The sequence below is a fragment of the Neopsephotus bourkii genome, unplaced genomic scaffold, assembly GCF_033783945.1.
Source record: "Neopsephotus bourkii isolate Nb327-2 ecotype Australia unplaced genomic scaffold, CSIRO-AGI_Nbou_v1 NB_894, whole genome shotgun sequence".
Classification (NCBI taxonomy): Eukaryota; Metazoa; Chordata; class Aves; order Psittaciformes; family Psittacidae; genus Neopsephotus; species Neopsephotus bourkii.
Window position 1 is genome coordinate 1 of NW_026901388.1, and position 22,277 is coordinate 22,277.

The window sequence follows — 22,277 nt, forward strand, 5'->3', positions numbered from 1 at the left end:
TGAGGGAATGAAATCTTGTCCTAATTAATAACTGATTAACATGAATCAACAAAACCTACATTTTTTTTCCTGAGGTTTAGTATTCCTATAAAATGTGTAATTCAAAATTTTTATGGTCTTCAAAAATTGTACAATTGTATAAAAATTGTACAAATATACAATTTATAGGCCCATTCAAGAAGTTAGAAAATAGGAGATAAAATACTAAATTTAAATGGAAAAATTAAAGCATACTAACGCTCTCAAAATTATGCCACTAATCACATGAAAATGAGAGATTTTTCTGTTTTAAAAGTCCAGTCTTTAACCTTCAGCTTTTTCTTGTCAGCAATTACAAATTTTTGAAACTGGAAAAAATTTGGTGGGAAAAGTATGGAGTGCTGAGCGTTGATCTATGAGAGTTTGCAATCACAGAATCAGAGAATCCCAAGGGTTGGAAGGAACCTCAAGAGATCATCTGGTCCAACCCCCCTGCAAGAGCAGGGTAACCTAGAGTACATCACACAGGAACTTGTCCAGGCGGGCCTTGAATATCTCCAATGTGGGAGACTCCACAACCCCCCTGGGCAACCTGTTCCAGTGCTCTGTCAGTAAAGAAGTTCTTTACTCTCACAGTAAAGAAGTTCATTCAGTATTTTTTTCCTTGCTATTATTAAAGATGGGCATAATTTCTTAGAAGAAATGAACATATCTGTAAAATTCACTTTTTATTTTCTTTTAGTTTTATACTTTAGTGGGTTTTCTAAGGAATTAAAATGAGCATTTCACCAGAAAAGTACTAAGGAAAAAAAAATCATATAAAAATAACTGTGTCCCAAAAGGTAGTTATGAGAAAACATAGGGTCTTCTAAAAATCTGCTGAGGGAACTGTGCAACGGGTGCCACATTACCATCACGATAACCAGCCCCAGAGGTTCTCATCTAAACTAAGATAATTCTCCATTGGTTGAACAGTGCTAGATGAAGTATCATAGTGTTTAACAATAATATTGTAATTATGGATTCTCTTGAGTTTTGTACTGATGAAAAGTGAAAACTATATTAAAAAGCTCAATCCAAGAGAACTTTGTGACACAAACCCAGGAATGAAACACAGCAATTACTATTAGCCTTTACTAGTTACACTTCTCTCACATCAGCCATAGACTTGACTTGGCGAAAACTAAATATACTGTCAATTAAAAATAGAGTAAGATGGTGAGAAACAAAGATAAAACAAAAAAAAAAATCTCTGTTCCCTCTCACCCTTCTTCCCAAGCCCAGCTTCACTCCTTCACTCCTGACTCCTCTAAGTTCTCCAACTATGCACAGATGGGGAACGGCAGGTTATGGGTCAGTCTCTGCTTCTCCTTTTGTCCTGGGTTTAGCAGCAGCAGTCATTTTTTCTCCTTCTTGGTAGCTGGTGCAGTGCTGTGTTTTGACTTTCGGGCTCGGAACAAAGCTGATAAAAATGGTGTTTTGGTTTGGCCAAGGACTTTGTGAGTCTCATGCTCTGCCAGGGAGGAGGGGAGGCCGGGAGGAAGCAGAGACAGGACACCTGACCCAAACTGACCAAAGAGGTATTCCATACCACAGCACGTCATGCCGAGGGGGGAACTGGGGGGGAACCCGGAAGGAGAGGGGGTCGGCCGGGTCGGACTGGCGGTTCGGCGCGTGGTATTGTACTCCTTTCCTTTGCTGTTTTCTCTTATCATTGTTGTCGTTGGTGGTAGCAGTGGTGATTCGTATTGTACCTTAGTTACTAAACTGTTCTTATCTCAACCCGTGGGAGTTGCATTTCTTTTTGATTCTCCTCTCCGTCCCCCAGGAGTAGGGGGAGGGCAAGAAGGGGTGGGGGAGTGGGTAACAAGCTGTCTGGCTGTGGGTTAAACCACGACACCTTTCTACTCATGCTGTTCCTCTGCTCCAGGAGGAGGTCCATTCCATGTTATACAGTTCTACATGAACTGCTCCAGCATTAGTCCTTCACACAGACCACACTTCTTCAAGAACTTTTCCTGAACAGGTCCTTTCCACAGGGCAAGTCTTTCAGGAGCAGACTGCTCCAGTGTGGGTCCCTCACAGGCTGTAACTGCTGTAAAGATTTCCCTGCAGCCTGTAGAGAAGACCATGGTGAAGAAAGTTGTCCCCTGCAGCCCATGGAGGACTGTGGTGGGCACCTGGAGCACCTCCACCCCTTCTACTTCTCTGGCCTTGATGTCTGCAGACCTGTTCATCTCACATTTTTTCCTTACTCATCACTATCACACACTGCTGCTCAGTGTTTTTTTCTGTATCTGAAATGTGGCTTCACAGATGAGCCAACAGCAGCACTTACGGGCTCATCTTTGGCCAGCAGCAGGTTCCTTTTGGAGCCAGTTGGAGCTGACTGTTTCTGGCAGCTCTTGATCTTTTCCCACAGAAGCCACTCCGGTGGTCCCAGTCCTATCAAAACCTTGCCATGTGAACCCAAGACAATTTTCTATTATTTGCACAAAAAAATTCAGTGTTTCCTGCTTTTGAAAACTCAAATACTGACAATTAAACAAAATCTTGCTAGGTAATGTTAATCTAAAATGGTTTCATTTTAAAAATGTGTTGTCCATCATTCCATCTTTAAAAACAATGGATTTTTTTTCCCTAACTTTATAATACTGAAGACAGAAATGAAACTTTTTTTAAAAATTTAGTCTATGATATGATAAGCAAGCTCCAGAGTTCAGCATTCTGTACTTAGATTCTGTACAAGTCCACTGCAAAACACATTCAGTGAATCACACATTTAATAACCAAATATTCCCCATAATAATTAGAGATAATACAAAAAAGCTGTTATTATTCCTCAAAATCAATAAGTTTATTTCAAGGTCATATTCACTGATGAAATAGCAAAAATCTTTCCCATAAACAGCAAGTTTTGGGTATAGATCTATACTATCAGCAAGTTCGGGGGTTTTCTTAATTTTATCCCATCCTAGACGAACCAGTTAGATCCATTTAACATTTGTCGCCATGCTATTTGTCAAATAATACAGCTAATAATTTAAACAGTATTTTCCACTTCAAGAAGTACAGTCAATAAGACCACATAGTAACGTCTGATCTCAATTGTTTCATCAGTTCTGCTCATCTTTTTGTACAATAGAAGTTAGCCTTTCAAAAACTGTATATGGAAACACTTTAAACCAACATATTGCCAGCTAAGAATAATATCAAGGGCTCACATTTTGTACAAAACATAATTAATATTAACTTTTGTGTGTTTAGAATTTCAATCTGCATGATTTGCTACTGTTAGTGGTAAGAGATTGCACAAATTCTACATTCTGTGGAAGTATACATACTAAAGAGCAAGAAAATCAAGTGTCAACATGAAATCGTTTAGACAAGGACATAAGAACTTCACTTCTGTATTTTGATACCATGTTTAACTAAAACCGTAATTAAGGAAAAAAATGTTGCCCCTATTTATACTCTTTAAAAATGTGAATCAGCTATACAACAATTAATAACACTGTAGTGCTGTAAACTACAATGGATCATCCAAATCATCTCATAAATACAGGTTTTGGAGAAGCTAGGGTGTTACACAACTGTGGTTTCCTCTGGAATTCATTCCATAACACCTTACCCATATCACTTGTGTCTATCTGCTGAATAAAGCCTTGATCATTCAGAGTAAGATGCGCAAAGATCTTTAGAGAGCTACAGTTTCAGTCTTGCATATTACCTCCTTAGCTAACCTAAACATATAACCATCACCCATATTTTATAGAAATCATCCTTTTGTACTCTTCTAACAGTGCCTCTAATGTGTTATTTTATTTGAACTCGAGCTACCTTCCCAAGAAAAAAGGCTCCTAAATCAGAAGTCAAAGCCATTCTTTTCAGAATATTGACAGTATTACAGCAAATTAGATCATTGAATCATAGAATAGTTTGAGTTACAAGGGACCTTCAAAGTCCATCTAGTCTAACACCCCTGCACTGTGCAGTGACATCTTCAACTAGATCAGGTTGCTTGAGAGACTCTCAGAATTTAGAAATGTTCAACAGTGACACTAGGATGTCTCTACGCAGGAATAGGCAGGTTCCGTCTAAGATATAAAATGAGTTAGGCTGCAGTCTTTCAAAAAGCCACTCTGTCCTTCCCTAAGTCTTATTTTTCATTTAATGGCAGCAACAAGGTTAAAATATATGCTAACTATCTCTACAAACAACTGTCTTCTCCACATATGGCTGCCCAGGTCTCCAATGCCATGACTGATTTGGATGAACTCACTGCCAAAGTAATTTTTCTCATAAGGCTGCATCTGTTTTAACTAACATTTTGCTGCTGTGAAGAGTTCACTGTGGCATTAAGGGTTCACCATAGTCCTTCTTTCCTCTAACACTGTTGATCTTTTATTTTACTCATGTTTCCAATGGATGTTTGGTGTCATAGAAGACTACTTAATGTGGTAGTGTTTACTCTGCCAGCAACCAGAGGCCAGGTCTTTGCATGCCTTAGCAAATGAGCATCTTTCTGGCTACATTTCCAACCTCAAATTACATATACTACAAAGAAAACATGAAAATTAGTATAGGATATGATATGAAATGTTATGGTATGATATGATTCAATAGGATAAAATAAATACTAGTAAAGGAAAATCCAAAACAGGTGATTGTTATGTAAGATATTTTATAAAGGTAAGCCATATGCATGAATTGCAATTTGCTTTTCCTGAGTCACAAAAGAAATATAGGAAAAACATATTTTACATTTAAAAGCAGACCTCAAGTACAGAACCTTTCCCTGCTAATCTTTCCCAAGAGAAATTACTTTTTTCAATTATAACTTTAATCTGGTCCTAGTTCCTCCGACTGCCATTATTCAACAGTAAATGCACATAGATGACATTACGTTATTTGTTTTTTTGGCAAAAGACTGTTACTGTTTCTCACTGCCCTTGCTTGTAATATCAAGTATGCATATGGTTAGGAGATGTTTTTTTCGCTTTCTTTCACCCAGCTTTCAGAGTCACCTTGAAATTAGGAGCCTTCTGAATTGCTAGTTAATTACTGGCATAGAAAACCACAAAATAAAAGAAATACTCACAGCTAAAAGTCTCTGAATAATTTATCACAGCATTTTTAGCAGTACAATAAGATTTAAAAGTGATCAGATCTTTAGAGAAATCAAAAATAAGAAATAAGACCCTTCCTTCAGCTCTCTCTTCCCTAAGAAGAGATTCAATATTCAGCACAACAAAAAAATTCTCACAGCTTTTTTTGCTTTGACCTTCATCAGGACTCTGCAGCTATGAAACTTCCTCAGTTTCTTCTCTTCCTACCAGTCTCCACTTTTGCTCCCAAGTTTTGTCAGACTTGTCATATCCTCCTGCTCCTTTTAAATATGAAAAGATGCTTCTTGCTATTTCTCTACCCTACAGAAATTCAAAGTCATTGAGTTCTAATTGTCCAGGTCTGAGATGCTAACAAGGCTGTTCTACCTTGCACAATCATTCTTTCAGGAACACATTCTGACATTATGAAATAGTAATTATTTAGGGGACTGCTCCCCGAGTAACCAAATGAAGCAATGCACATACCTTATTTTTGATCAGCCGCTTACTTAGTGCATTTTGATGATCACAATTTACTTAGTGTTGCTTTATTTTTCATCTAAGGAAGCCCTTGAATTTCTTTTACCTGCATTTTCAAACTTCTGTTCTCTTCTTCCAAACTTTGCTTTACTGCTTCAAGTCTCTCTCTCTTCCCCCATCCAGAGGTATTCTCAAACTGCAGTCTTTCCAGCTGGGAAGGGTTGGGGTGGGAGGAGGAAGAAGCAAAACAGAGGGGGGGGAGAGAAAAAAGTAATATGAGTCTAAATATAATAATATGATACATACAATATATATTATATTATTATATGATATAATTATATATAATCATATATAATAATCAGAATACTTTGATTCAAAAATCCCGTTCTTCACCAGATGAGGCTAATGGCCTCTCCTCAGAGGAAGGAGGACATCTTAGAAATCAGTTCAAGATATGTTTTCCATGTTTCATAAAACTGAGTACTTGAATTTAAAAAGAAAAAAAAACCAAACAAGACAGTCAAGTTTTCACTAATTGTACCTTTACAAAACTAAAGCATAGGTAATGTTTTAATATAATCACTGGAAATCAAATCTAATTTATTTTCCTGCTATTTATGGCACAAAAGTATTAAAAACCCAAACAAACAATATTTTTTTTTTAAGTAACATTCAGACAGATTTTGGTCTGACAGTATAAAAGTTCACATTTTATTCCCCAAAAGATGAAAAATCAGCATGTTTCTAGTTATGGTCTGTTTATACTTTAGAAGAACGATAATGAATATTCATCAAACTGAACTAGTTCTGAAGTATGTGTCCAGTACTAGAAGCCACTAGCCTAACAAGCAGAAGTATTTTTAAGTTTGCAAAAATCTGTTCCTTGAAGTCACAACTAATAGTCTTAAGGGAAATATTATCTTTTTATGGCCAATACTGTAAACTTAATTTAGGATAACCAAGCTTTCTGAATTCATTCATCTAATCCACATGTAGGAGTAATTAAAGACATCATAAAAAGCCATGTTACTAAGTCATATAAAGTAATTATCTAACAACTGATTTTATTTACTATTCAGAGACAGATAGTCAGAGGTTTTATCAAGAATGTATGAAATGTTTCTCATATTTCAAAAGAAAAATTGGTAAAATGCATTTATTTTTATAGCATAAAGCATTTATTTGTCAGGTACTAACAGGTTTTTATCAGAAGATTATTATTGACAAGTACTTACTATTAAAAAGTTATTATTTACTAGTACTTATGAAAAGATTAAAGAGAATAAGGCAGGTTAAAAAAACATGAAAATGAAAGGTTCCAGCTCTTTCAACTGAGATTTAAAAAAGTGGAATTCTAACACATAATGTCAACATTTTTACAGCTACACAATTTTCAGTTCTGTTGTAACTAAAATAGATTACTTGATAAAAGTAGCAACTGACAATTTTCAGTTCTGTTGTAACTAAAATAGATTACTTGATAAAAGTAGCAACTGACAAGGGTGCAAGGCACTTCTTCATTGAAGAAACAGAATATCTGTTCCAACAAGGCTTCAGAAAGACCTGGAGAGGTGTATGTTTGAGATATTGGTTACTTTAATTTTAAATCAATTTCTGGCAAATAATGGAAAGCTACTGAACCTGAAGCAAAGAGAATGAGGTGTTACAGCATCAGAGAAACATAATTCAGACCCTGTGAATCATCAAAATCAGATTAGCTATCTAAATCAAATTGTAAACCTGTCGTTCCCACCTTATTTCTGAGCAAATAAAGAGAATCAGAAACTATAAAGTCAAAGAGTCTCATTCAGATTTTCAGAGGAAAGCAGAAATGCTTTTTGAGTCTCCTTAGTATGGACAAAAAAACATATTCAAAGGAAACTAACAAGTCCTTGTTTACTAGAAATGATTATATTTTCCAGATATTTCTCTAGCTAGTATTCTATATATGACAAACTAGAGAATTCCCCAAAAGACCGAGTAAAGTAGGGGGGAGGAAAAGGAAAAGAAGTAGGCAATGTATTTTTTTTCACCATAAGCTCCATCTTCTGCTGATAAAGAACTATAAAAGACAGGCAGTAGGGCTGATGTTTCGAACAGCTTCCATGTAAAATTAGAATGTGATCATAAGCTTACCCCTTTAAAAATGAGGTCCATAATATCCACAGGCTTACATTATCAAGTATGAGCACTTTATGAAGTTGCATCTAAGTAATAAATTATAATCCATGGGATAGGAAATCAAAGGCAAAAGAACTAAAACATTACAATAAAGTACTTCATTAGCAAACTAATTAGAGCTATCTCCAAATTCTATTTCAAAGCCAATTCACATACTGTATTACAATCACCAACCATTATGAAATTTAACGAGAGCAACGGACAGATTCTCCGCATGAGACAGGGTAATCCTGGTTATACATACAAACTGGGAAATGAGAGACTGGAAAGCAAGCCCATGGAAAGAGAACTGGGGTTTTGGATGGATGGCAGGTTGAATGTGAGTTAACAATGTTCCCTGGCAGCCAAAAGTGCAGATCATGTCCTGGGGTGCATCAAGCACAGCATAGCTGGCCAGTCAAGGAAGGTGGTTTTCCTACCCTATGCTGCCCTGGTGCAGTCCCATCTCAAGTACTGTGTACAGTTTTGGTGCATAAATATAGAAAGGACATCAAACTATTAGAGTGTCTCCAGAGGAGGTGACCAAGATAGTGAAAGGTTTCAAGGGCAAGACTCATAAGGAGCAGCTGTGGTCACTTGGATTGTTCAGCTTGGAGAAGAGAAAGCTGAGGAGTGACCTCATTTCAGCCTGCAGCTTCTTCAAGGGGGAGGTGCTGATCTTATCTCTCTGAGAAGAACATGAGAAATGGCATGTAGCTACAATTCAGGGGAAGTTCAGGATATTTTTGGCATAGTCTGCCCACTGGTGATGGAGTACAAGACGTTAATTCAGTGCAAAAGACAATGTTAGATGCTCACATATTCCTAATGAGGTCATTAAACTCTATTCACTGAATTTCTGTACAATAACTAGACATTAACAGACCACATACCTCTGTTTAGCATCAAATTAATTAATTTATTAATTACTTTTCTGCCTCAAATTGTGTAGATTTATAGTTGTTCAAATATGATCTACTGGACTACAATCACAACCCCCTTTTTTCACATAAATGTGCAGACACAATGCTTTACAAGTACCCATGAAATATCTGGAACATGAGAAATCCCTATGTTCTTACAAAACATCTGCCAAAAGACACAGCTCAAATTCTAAGCCTCAAAGTGATGACACTGATTAATACCAAGTCATTTTTGGCACATTTAAGAAGAGAGAAAGCATAAAACTATCCAAAGTGGAATTTTAGTCAGATAATTAAGCACAAGACAACTACCAAACCAAGCTCTTATGTCAAACACAGATTTACTTATCTGTCTTTAAAATTTCAATTCATTGCACCCAAGATGTCTACAAACTTTAAGAATCACAGAATTACAGATTTGTTAGGGTTGGAAGGGACCTCTGGAGATCATCTAGTCCAACCCCCATGCCAAGGCAGGAGTACCTAGAGCAGGTTACACAGGAATGTGCCCAGGTGGGTTTTGAAAGCCCCTAGGGAGACTCCACGATCCTTCTGAACAGCCTCTTCCAGTATTCTACTACCCTCACATGGTACTTGGGGCTCTCCCTCGCCAGGCCCAGAACCCTACACTTGCCCTTGTTGAACCTCATTAGGTTTCTCTCTGACCAGTTATCCAGCCTATCAAGGTCCCACTGAACGGCAGCACAGGTGTATCAGCAACTCACCCCCACTTCCTTTCATCAGCAGACTTGATCCCTGTTTAGCATGGAGAAAAAGAGGCTTAGGGGGAAACCTTATCACTCTCTACAGCTATCTGAAAAGAGGTTGGTGTCAGTCTCTTCTCCCAGGGAACAAGCAGTATGATCAAAGGAAAGGGTCTCAAGTTGCACCAGGGGAGGTTTATATCGGATATTGGGAAAAAATTATTAAAACGGTTGTCAAGTGTTGGGACAGGCTGCCCAGGGAAGTGGTTGAGTCACCCACTTCCCTTTTTAAAGACCTGCAGATGTGGCACTTTGGGACATGACTTAATGGTGGGCTTGACACTGTTAATTTAATGGTTGGAGCTGATGATCTATGATTCTATGTTGCTGTGTTTCTTTAAAGAGAACCTGTTTTGTATTGTTTTCTCTTCATTACATGAAAAACACACACCCTTTCAATTAATCTATTGATGTCTTAAAATCTGTTCTCCCCTTTCAATTTTCACAAAAGCATTTCATATGAGCATCATACTTATTTTTCATTTTGAAATTTATTACTGAAATTTCAGTTAACAAATGCAAATTGACAATAGCAGTGGTATCTACATTGCATCTACAGTGAAAAGAATTGCAGGGTTGGGTTTTTTTCACATAAAATATACATTATAATCTGTGCAGAGAATAAGTATGCTTTTGAGTGGAACTACAGATTCTGATTTATAAAGGAATTGAAAACTTAAGAAACAATTTGGAACATGTAAAAAATAAAAAAAAAGGAAACACCAACCAAAAAGCACCTTGGGATATTTTATTTTACCTTCAAATGTGAATATTTTTTCTCTCCAGAAAATGTCTCTACAAACTTGCACTGAATTTCAATTTTCAATAGGAAGACCAGAACAATGGTGAAAGCATAGAGTGAGGTCAAGTTATTGTGAGTGAAGTGGATAATTGCTGAGATGAGTGGTGGCAATGAAGTACGGTGTACTGTCTTTGAAACTAGATAATAACATCTTAAATCTAATTTATACCATTTTATGAGTAACATGAAAGACAGAATCTTGAAAAAAAACAGTCACAGAAAAAGGAGCTCCTCTTGGTACAGTTCATTAGCGAGAAAATCTTAATGCTCTAGTTCAGTTTAAGGCATCACGACAGCAACTGAGGCTCAAAAGATTTTATTTGAAACAAGTTTTTTCTCCTTCCTTTTCATCATGGGAAGATGAAGTAAGATGGAGGACAATTAAGCTGCCTACCCGTTTTTAATGGAAGTAATGACAGCTAAAAGGAGGATGACAAAAAAGAGATGTAACAGTCAATATGGTTTCAGATGGAAAATGGAAAATTTTCTACACAGCCCTCAGGAGCAAGGGAGATTAAGAATGCAGCACTTTTTGTTTGGTTAGAGCACAAACTTTTGTTAACTTTTTATAAAACTTGGCAAAAGGTAGGAAAGTGTACTTAGTTATCATCTCCAACTTTCTAAAAGAAGCATTTAAAATAGAGATGGACAGAACACAAGCATAATGGCAAATAGGTATAGTTTTGTTTTGATCTAACAACAATATCAGAAATTGATATGACTGACAATGACATCAGCAGAAAAAATGCCAACTCAACCAGAAATTCTCTCTTCAAAAGGTTGGGTTTTTTTTTACAAAATTGGTGGGGTTTACAACAGCATTTTTCTGAGAGTCTCTAAACATCCTAAATAAAACTTGTCTATGCAAGATATATCACATTATATGCAAGGTCTTTTCTACAGCAGAACAGATGAAAACAAAAGTTTCATTTATTTATTTACAATCCGGACCTACAGACCTGTGAACCAGAGAAGCAAGAATTCCTATTTAAACTAATAAAAAGAAACCTCTGGCAGCCTCACTCAAATACTTGTAAAAACATCTGTTTCAGCTTACACAGATCAAAACCGAAAATTTAAAATCAATATGCAATTTTGTGCTTTAAAAAACTGCATAGAGCTTTTTTGAGGTGTTAAAGCAGGATGAATGAATATGCATCTTCAAGATTCTTGATATCCTCAGTATATTGTGCATGGAGGTAATTTCCACTCATCTACGCTACAAATCATTCTACAAACTTAAAGCAAAGACACATTGATCTGAAAGTTTAATAAGTCACAGGTTGATTATGAATTAAGAATCATGGCACTTTCCTAATAAGGAAAACCTATTGAAATAACTATAAAGCTTCATAAAGGAATTAGTGAATTTGACTCTTACTATCTTTTCTCCACAGTTACTTACAAAACTTGGCACAAGAAAGCTCTTGGTTTCTGAAGCAAATGTTCCCTTTCTGTAAGGAAGACAGGAATACTAAATCTCAAAAAAATCATATCCAATGACCTTTTCAAAGCCAGAGTCAAGAACTCAATAGTTGTGCAGTTTTACCAAATATCCTCCAGGTCATACATTGTCAAGAAATGCAAGGACAGAGAATCTACCATTTCACACTGATAGTTTCGTTTATTTATGAGCTTTTGTCAACTTTTAAAGTACTGAATGTGTTTCAGTTTCTAGAAGGACTGGCAAAAGTGCAGCTTCCTTAAATATGACACCTAGGTAGATTGGATGAAATGAATTAGAATCAAGCTCTGCCGGAGGAGTCAACCATCAAGCAGGAGCAGTGTGTTTCTTCATCAAGAATGCATTGTGATACATTGTTAAAATTTGTAACACAGTTATAATACTGGGTCTGAAGATCTTTTATCGATGGTCTAAACGAATGGTATCAAACTGTTAAGACACTCTCAGCACAACTGGGAGAAAAAAGAAAGTCTGTACTGGGAGATTGGGAGATCAGGGAAAAAACTGATACAAGCAGAAATATCTTCAAAAAGATACTATATACAAGGAGAAGAGATCAGTTAGACTGCTGAATCTCATTCTTTGAAATCCCTCTTGGTTTTATGTCAGAGGTGTCTACAGAACTAAGATAATAATGGTTCAATTCCACTGCATACCTCCCTTTGGGAAAGGTTAAATAGGAAGACTTCATGTAATCAAGACACCTATGTCCAACTGAATAGGAAATACTTTCGAGAAACTTCATTATCTGCACTATAATAATTTGGGTTTTTTTGTTTTTGTTTTGTTTTTGTTTTGGTTTTGGTTTGGATTTTTGTTTGTTTTGGGTGTTTTGGGGGAGATTTATTTAAGTTTTCTACTGCTAGAAGTCTGTAAGAGCTTGGTGACAACTGCAGAAGCTCCTAAAGCCTTGAAGGAAACCCACTAGCTTGCCTGTTTCCAAGTCCAGCACTGCTGTACACAGGTGTGATGTTCGCTGGCAAGCAAAACTATTATTTACCATGTGTGAAACAAGGTGGTTTTGCAATGATTATTTATAGTGCATGTGACTTTTTTTAGATTTTTTTTTCACTTTTTCATCTAAAAGAAGTCATCATAGACTGCCAGAATCCATAGCATTCTTACTACATGAAAGGGAAGACAAATGTTGGCTACCTTTTTATTTTACAAGCATTTCAATATTCAACATGGGAAAAATAAATTTACTTCGCTTTTTCTCTTATTGTGAGCAAGTCTGCCAAGAACACCATTTAGTCCATCAGAAACTATATTGAAAGCATGATAAATGTGCCTGACAATATCTTGAGACACTGAGCCCTGCAACAAATTGAACTTTTAATGAATGTTTGTATTTATAACAGTGTGTCTATCTGAGCACCAGCTTGATTTGTAATCAGATATTTCTTCCTTCTGGTACAACTCAAATGTTTGAGTCTGCTGCAAGCCGGTATCATTGCACAATGTTGACATTAAAAGAACAGTTGTTGATTTACAGGCATTTATTTTCCTCTCTGCCGTTTACACACAGAGAAAAGTCTTTTGTGTGTATGACTAATTTACTACAAGTTTTTTCTGCAGCAATATATGTTGTCCATAGATACATAAAAAACTTAAGGGCTGAAACTTTACAACAGTCATAAATAATATATTCAGAGAGGCACAAATAATTTCAAGAATAGGAAAATGCTAGAAGTGAGGTTAGGAAAATTACCCTTGATCTGACAGATCTTCCTTTCTATGATTCTGGCACTGCTTTTATCAGTTTCTTTAAAGTTCAAGTTTATATGGACTATATATTACATTAAGATAAACATTAACATCTTCACTGAAAAACTAGGAATGGTGTCCATCTTATAGAATTCTTAATGCAGCTTTAACAGTCAATGTTAACATGCACATCAGGGCATGATATTCCCCACATTTCAGATGTTGTCTGCTGCATTCATGTCTAAAATGTAGCATCTGCATGGATCATAATGTGTCTGGTGGAGCCCCATTCAAAACAATGAATTCACATGAAGAGTCGTTTAATATCTACCACCTGCTGTTCAGGACAATGTACTATGCACTCAAGGAAAAAAGATTTTCTATCAATGAGTATCAGATGAAATTATCCGTAAAGCCTGTTCAAAATTCTCCTTTAACCAATTATCTGAATATAATTTAAAACTGCAGACTGCTTTTATCTAGCTGTTGAGATCAATAAAAAGAATGAGTGCACAACATGCACTCATTTTTACTGTAAACTTATAGTATGTTTTTATGTTTAATCTTATTTTAAACAAAAGAGACCATTGCATTTTTCAGGTGAAAAAAATAGAGAAGATGACTAAACAAATACTGAATGATTCTAGCTGTATACTAGCCTTCTTTGCTGTAATCACAATTAATAAAAAAGACAGACTAGAGGAATATCAAACTGTCAGTGACTACCAAGACATAAGCACTTCTTACTTCACATTTTCATATGTGAATAACAAACTATTGTAAAAGATATCAGGAAACAAGTTAGAACTGGGAAGGACTGTTAGAACAATGATGTTAAAACATATGCTATAAATAATACATCTGTTTGCCTTAAGACTGCCAGAAGAGGGCTACAAGGATGATCAGGGGACTGGAGCACCTCCCGTATGAAGATAGGCTGAGGAAGCTGGGGCTGTTCAGCCTAGAGAAGAGAAGGCTGCGTGAAGACATCATAGCAGCCTCCCAGTATCTGAAGGGGGGCTATAAGGATGATGAGGAGGGACTCTTCATTAGGGACTGTAGAGATAGGACAAGGGGTAACAGGTTCAAACTTAAACAGGGGAAGTTTAGATTGGATATAAGGAAGAAGTTTTTTACTGTTAGGGTGGTGAGGCACTGGAATTGGTTGCCCAGGGAGGTTGTGAATGCTCCATTCCTGGCAGTGTTCAACGGCAGGTTGCACAAAGCCTTGGGTGGCATGGTTTAGTGGGAGGTGTCTCTGGCCATGGCAGGTGGGTTGAAACTAGATGATCTTAAGGTCCTTTCCAACCCTAACTATTCTATGATTCTATGATTCTAAGATATAGGCACAAGTCTGTTAAACAGATATTCCTGAAGGCTTGCCAGAAAAGCATGGATGTTTGAACGAATATTTAAAAAAAGTAAGAGTATGGCTATTTTTTTTCTGATACATCTTGTCCTATTCTAGATGTTTCTTCTCCCAAATGGTGTCTATTTTCATATACATAATTACATGATCCCCCTAAGAGCCTTATCATCTCAGACCCAACAATTTAGTATAACATTGAGTAAATTAAAAACTGTATCCCCACTGAACCCCAAAATTGATTTTACTATTAATGGAATAGAACAGTAAATCTGTCAGGTAAACTATGACAGCTGATAATTAGGATTTAAAACTGAAGGGAAGTAGTCGGTTTCCTTCTGAAATCTCGGTCAACCAAATGAAATTAAAAGACAAAAAAATCTGCTTTAGTTACACCTGCAGGAGAAAGAAGTCTGCACTTGCACTATCACTATTTCTAACACTACTGAATAGGTCAAAAAAAGTCTACAAAACAATACTTGCCAGTGCTAAAAGCTTGGTCATAACCAGATTTGAAATGTTTTCCTATAAGAAACTGAAAATACATCTTACATAGGCAATATACTTTAGTATTTAAATAAAAACAACTAATGATTAAGAGGCTTGCTACAAGTATATGTCATATTGCAGCTAAATCCAATGAGCCTTAACAAAACCAGATCCACTGAAAAGCACTTACAATCTCAAGACACAGTAGGCCCATAAATCTGTTGGCCTTAATTCTACAGCCTTGTTTATAGGCGTCTGAAAGATAGCATCATGAAATCGATTATTTTTTTAGCAATAAATAAATAAATAAATAAATAAATAAATAAATAAATTCTGCCACAAGAAATCAGAGTTGTAATTCTGATTGTATCTCTTTCTCTAATAGCTGGCGATCAGTATAGTGACAAACCAGGCATTTTCACATGCCACAGTAATATATTTTTTTCTGAAATAAAAAAACGTTATAAAGCGCTGCTGCCAATTCACTGGTGTACATAACCAGAAGCTACACACTAACAAAGAATTTATAGAAAGCACCTGTGTCTTTACCCCTAAACTAATAGGCAAATCAGCTTTCCCAAAGACCAAGCGGTATCATAAGGAGATATCAATCATAAATGAAATTAAAAAGTAAACAAAAAAAAAAAAAAACAAACAAAAAGCCAAACAAAAAAGGTCCTCAACATAAGAAGGACATGGAGTTGTTGGAGCAAGTCCAGAGCAGGGCCTTGAGGTTGATCAGGGGACTGGAGCACCTCCTGTATGAAGACAGGCTGAAAAAGTCAGGGCTGTTCAGCCTGGAGAAGGCTTCATAGAGACCTCACAGTAGCCTTCCAGTGTCTGAAGAGGGATTATAAGGATGCTGGGGAGGGACTATTTGTCAGGAACTGTAACAATAGGACAAGGGGTGATGTGTTTAAATAGGGGAAGTTCAGGTTAGACACAAGGAAGAATGAAGTAGTAAGAAGAAAACAGTTTGGCTGATATATAAGCCAAGGAAAATGAGGGACTTTCACCTATGGTCTAAAGAAAGCAAATATGTAAATGTTTTATTCATTTTTATAGCCAGACAATATATCAAACATGTCCACATGTCCTGATCAATTAAGTTACCAATGTATATGAAAAATGAACTATGTACTTTATTTTCTTTCAGAACAGAACTTAGCAATCCGTAGTTCAAAGTTCAAGCCTCGTACATTACCAATCCGCACAACCTTCTGTCATTTTTCTTATCAGTAAAAAAAAGTTTTAACTGAAAGAAGCACATAAGAAACTGATTCCTTGGTCACATGTGTACAAAAAAATTATACTTTATTATTAAGAGCACTGATGCATCTTCTACGTGCAAATTCAATCAGCAAAAATAAAAATAATAGAAACAAAACAGGATCAATTTAATCTACTTTGCAAAATAAAACAGAATATCAGCCTCATCCCAGTGTTTGTTCTTGGTGCAACTTTGGCACATATTTGCTAATAGAAATATTTCTATATTTTACCACAGTTCCTGGTTGGGGAGCTTTCCTACTGTACATCTATTGGAGTCAAAAAGGTAGCAGGCCATACATTTGCATAGCTCAAAATATAATATTTGGGTAAGAACCATTCCTGAATGTTATCAATATTGATATTGAATGTATTTCTAAAGTAGACTAGATGAAATAATCACTGTGACTACATTCTCCAGCTTGAAGTTGAAAGTGTTCTGGTTTAAGTCTCTTCTTGAGTTTTTGGAATCACTGGGGGACTCATAGGAACCCTCTGAGATACTTGTGGGTACATGCTGCTTCCATGTAAGGAGCCACTAAAATAACTGTCCCTTCATTAGCAGAATCTTCGATCCAGACAGAGCTTCAGGAGGATGCAGCTCTGCAAGTGCCAGGCTGCAGTTAGTCCCTTGAGCCTCTGACTGGACATGTGGTCTCCTAGCCTGCAAGAGGTGTGCTGCTGTCAAAGGATTGTGCTTCCTTGTGAAAGGACCTGTGGCAAGAAGCCGCCAGACTGCACAGCATCAAGGAGGGTAAGAAACAGATGGACTAAATCTTCACTGAGACCTTTCAGCTTCAAGAACCCAGAGTCTTAGCAGTAGGGGAGGGTCAGGAAGAGCCTATGTCTATGAAGCTGGAAAACGGAAACTCCCATGGTGCTGAAGGTTGGAAGCTGGTGACTTCTCATACTAGGAAGAAGGCTTACGACCCACCTGACAACTTGCACTTTCAGAACAGGTTCACCTCCCTTGCAGTTGGTGAGAAGACTCTCTGGAGGGTCAGTCTGGGCCATCAGGATCACTAGAAAGAAGTGGTGAATAATAGCAAGAGGAGACTCCTAGTGTGGGAGAATGGTAGCATTCATCTGCTGGTATGAGGGAGGTTTGCTTCTTGCTGTTTGATGCAGCTTATGAATGAATGCCATTTTCCCCCATAAGATGAACATGATAAGTGACACCTATTTACTTACTGAAATAAAAAATATTTATAATTAAATTACCAATAATAAGTTGTCCATCAAGTCATTGTTCCTTTAAAACTTACACTGTTGTTTAAAGAAAATACTCATATTATATACCCAACCCATATATACATATAATTTTATGCAGACATATCAGTTGACTTTACAGTTACATTTAATTGTGGGCAATAGTAGTTGTAGCAAAAGGTTTTATTACCTGAAGAAAAAGTAGAGGATACCTTACCAATGAATCCTAGAATGGTTGAGGCTGGAAGGGACTACTAGAGGTCATTTAGTCTAAACCTGCTGGGCTCAAGCAGTACCACAGAGAGCCACTTGCCTAGGACCATGTCCAAATGGCTTTTGAATATATCCAAGGTGGGAGACTCACCAATGTCTCTGGGCAACCTGTGTACCTGTGTCAGTGGGTGGTCAACCTCAGAGTATAAAATTATTTCTTGATGTCCAGAGGGAACCTCCTGATTTCAGTGCATGCCACTGTTTCTGATCCTATCACTGGGCACCACCAAATAAAGCTGGGCTCCGTCTTCTCTACACCTTCTCTTTAGGTATTTACAAAAGTTCACAAAATACCCCTGAGCCTTATCTTTTCCAGGCTGAAGAGTCGCAGCTCTCAGCCTTTCCTAATATGACAGGTATTCCAGTCCCTTCATCAGCTTAGTAGTCTTCTGCTAGACTGTCTCTAATATGTCCATGTCAACCAGCTACTAGGGAGCCTAGAAATGGACTCATTACTCCAGGTGTGGCCTCCACTAATGCTAAACAGAGGTAAATGATCACTTCTTTCAACCTGCTGGCATTACAACTCTTTGCTGCAAGATCACACTGTTGACACATGTTCAAACTTTATTTAATATTCTCTATTTTTTTAATTCACTCCCCAGCACCAACAACGTTGCTTGGCTTTCTATTAATGACTTGACCCTTAAACTTATTTTCCAGCTCTGACTGGGACTAAGACCTTGTACAGATGTCTTGCCTGTCCTAACCTTCCTTCTGCTCCCCAATTCCAGCCCCACTCCAACAGCACCTCTAAGTTTTCTCTTTTGCTCAGACCTAACCTAAGCTTCTGGCTCAGACTGGGACAAAGAGCCTCAACTCCAGAGCTTCTGTTAGTATTTGTGCTCAGTTAGATGTTGTTCAGTTTTATTGCCCTCCTACTCCTATAGCTTTGGTGTATTTTAAAAGTAATGCTAATGGTACAAAATATACCAACAATTACATCAAAGGTCATACTGGCCTTACTTGGCTGTGCCGATAGTTTGCTGCAGTAGCTCAAATCAGTAATTTGACTCTCAAATTTATGACATTGCTTAAGAAAGTTCCTTTTTCCTATGCTTTTCAGGCCACTCAATATAAGCTTTCTACTTGGGATCCATTCTAGCTTACTTTTCATACTGACCAGTTCTAAAGGTTTCTCAATTCATTGAAACAGCTCATAAATCAAATGGTTTTCATTCCTCCTTGTACAAACCCTCGGAGTAATTTTTGATTGCAGAAAAAAATTTGAAGCCTTAGTTCCAACACAATTCAGTAACTATGTATTCAAAACTTTAATATTAGTCATTCTTTAATTAGCCTTTGAATTGAAGGTTATTTTTTAAAAAAGAACAAAATCCCCCAGTTTAAAGTGCTTCCCACAATTAGAAACAGAGACTGAATCTAAACTCCTTTGGCTGTACGTATTTTTGTAACATCCTTTTTACTTCAAGGTCTTCTAATTGTCAATTTTGTGTTATGTTGAGCAAAATATTGGTGCACACATAAGTATGACCTTACATAAAAACGACATGTACAACATGCCCATTTGCTATATTCCTAATGCAAGTGATATTTGAAATGGGATAATATGACTTAATTCTCAAACTGCATTTCCTTTTTTGCCTAAAGCTAAACAAAATTATATTAGATCAACAAAGATTAATCTAAATGAATATTATACATTGGTTTAGGTGAATTAAAATGTTCTCTAATCTCAGTCAAGGAAAGAATTCACATTTCAGCTAATGCCTTGGAGAATACTGCTTGAAATTAATTTATAAGGGACACACATAAACCAAACCTCTCAAAATTTGACAAGCCATCACTCCTCTGGAAAGTGAGAACTCCAATGTGTTAAGAAGTGCATGGTTGCTTTTGCTATTATTCATGAAGAGTTGAATTTTTAATCCATGGAATAAGCAAGTAAAAATTCCCATATTAAGTAGAAAATTAATCTGAAATTAGTTTATTTTTTGAAAGAAATAAGTTACACCTTATTCTTTATGCTTCACTATCAAGCAAGGGAAAACCGGAGCTCTCCATATTCACACCAATAGGGTTTGGTTTGTTTGCTTTACAAACAGTAGCATGCTTTTCTTGCAATTGATTGGATTATGACAAAACACAGAAGGGGTGACAGCAGTAATAGATTAAACAAACTGCATTAAAAATCCCCAAGTAAATGGCAGAAATTGTTTCAGGCATAGGTGTTATAGCAATTATTTCTCTTAACTTAATTTGAAATCTCAAAGAGCAGCTGATTTGGAGGATTCTTAACCAAAAAGATCTGAAGCTAAATATGAGCTTCCATCCCTTAATTTGCCTCAGTGACATCTTTATGGGGGGAAAAAAAAGCCCTAAACCCAAAACCAAAAAACAACCTGCTCACTAGTCCCCCAGTGTGTTTAAAGGTTCAATTCTAGACATTTTGGTTTACATTTCAAAAAATAAAATTATAATAGGCCTCTGCTGCTAATATCCTTTTTTTTTTTTATTTACATTATTTTATTTGCCATACAGAAGGTCAACACCTCTCTGTTTTCAACTGATTTCTAAGGCAACCTTCCATCCTAAGTTTAGCTTGTTGAACTAAGCCAAATGTATGGAAAAATAAGGAACTGTAAGAAACTGTTCAATCAGTAGTGGTCAGCATGAGTGGAAGCACTCAAAGCAAGTTCAAATTGTCATCAGTCTCAAGAATTTCCTAGACTTTATCTGTATTATATGCTGCAGATCAGAATGCTGTTCAAGCCATTTAAGTTAGGAACTATGCAAAATCACTTAATCTAACAGAGGAATATTGTTGACTTTTCAGATTAATAGCTAAATGGTGCTGGGAATTGGATGTTTGCTGTAATTGTAGGTCTCTAAAGATAAATACATCTTAGATTACTAAAATAATAAACAGTGTGAAACCACACTAGAATTTGTAATCATTACTTTCCTGTGGGCAAATCAGTGCATTACAACATACTTAATGAAAATTTGAAAGTCTGATAGGGCATAATATTAAATTTTCAGGAAAATCAAGATTGTATCAAAGTTGCATGATGAATACTAGACTCTTGCACCACCATTACTTAAAGTGCAGGTAATGTGCACTATACATCAGATTCCACAAATTGCCATGTTATGGCACAGTGAGCTTTTTTCTTAAACAGTCTATGCTAAAAGTGAAGGTTAAACCAGTATTTAAGCTTATTTTCCCTTCTAAACCAGTATTTAAGCTTATTTTCCCTTCTAAACAGAAAGTTTGCCATGATTCAAGAAATGCAGGATCTGACCTTGTCAAAGAAATTTTAGGTGTTACTAGACCTTTCAAATCAGGAACTGATAATTGAAATCAGCAGATTTACCATTGACTTCAGTGACATCACTCATGCTGCTGCTCAAGGAAATATGCAGCATTTCACTGATACAAACAAAACAAGTTTTGTGACTGTATCCAAACAGAACACTCATTATTTTAAGATTTAATCCTTTTTTTCAAAGTTATCTGAAAATATAATGCTTCAGTGCAGAGGCACTTACTTAGTCTTCAGTGCAAGACAGCTCTCTTTACATGTGAAGACCAAAGAGGAAAATTTCTATTACCTTTTAAATAGAAAAACAAGGGGGGGGGGGGGGAACAACAACAAAACTCCAGCATATCTGGTTTTCTTCCTTTTCTACCTCTTATGGAAGTACTACCTCTTTGTTCCGGAAGCAGTGCGGTTCTGTTATATATGCTACAGCTAAGTCAAAAAGAAAATTCAATTTCAGCAGTGACAATAAAACAATAAATATGAATTTTTACTCCATGTACATAAGTTAGGAAGCAAATTACCTAACCATCCTGAAAGTTGTATCAATATAACTGTAACACAGATGACAGGCATGAAGCTACTTTAGTTGTAACACTAAATATTCAGGCATATTCTTTATTTCATAGAATATTATAAGATCCTTTAAACCCAAGAAACCTCATTCCAGTTCCTCACACGTTTTTGCTTCAAAGGCATGTAAAAAATTAGTTAAGCTATTTACCAGATAGTGAACATGAAACTCTATATTATTACACAGCAATGGATTTCACAAGGCTGTATAGACTTTCGACTAGCATAGGCAGCGATTCCTAACAGTCCTGCTCGAGTCCACAGTGCAAACTCTTTGAAAGTACAAAGGATCCTGGATAAATAAAGTAACACTTGAACAAGAGCATATCTATACAGAACTACATGGTAAAAGGACCACACTAATACAGTATTAAGAAGTAACTTTGTCATCATTTTGGACTTCTCAGTCTAAGCTATGAAAAATGG

At 36.5% G+C, this 22,277-nt stretch overlaps 1 protein-coding gene across 1 annotated transcript in view; it reads right to left on the minus strand.

Moving 5' to 3' along the window:
* Positions 1 to 4,971: 4,971 nt before the first annotated feature.
* Positions 4,972 to 22,277, minus strand: part of LOC133214483 (coiled-coil domain-containing protein 102B-like) — a 39,861-nt gene continuing 22,555 nt past the window's right edge. The window contains 2 exon segments of the mRNA XM_061357393.1: positions 4,972 to 5,619; positions 5,621 to 5,778. Of these exon segments, the coding sequence (XP_061213377.1) occupies positions 5,529 to 5,619; positions 5,621 to 5,778 (249 nt within the window). The 3' untranslated portion in view covers positions 4,972 to 5,528.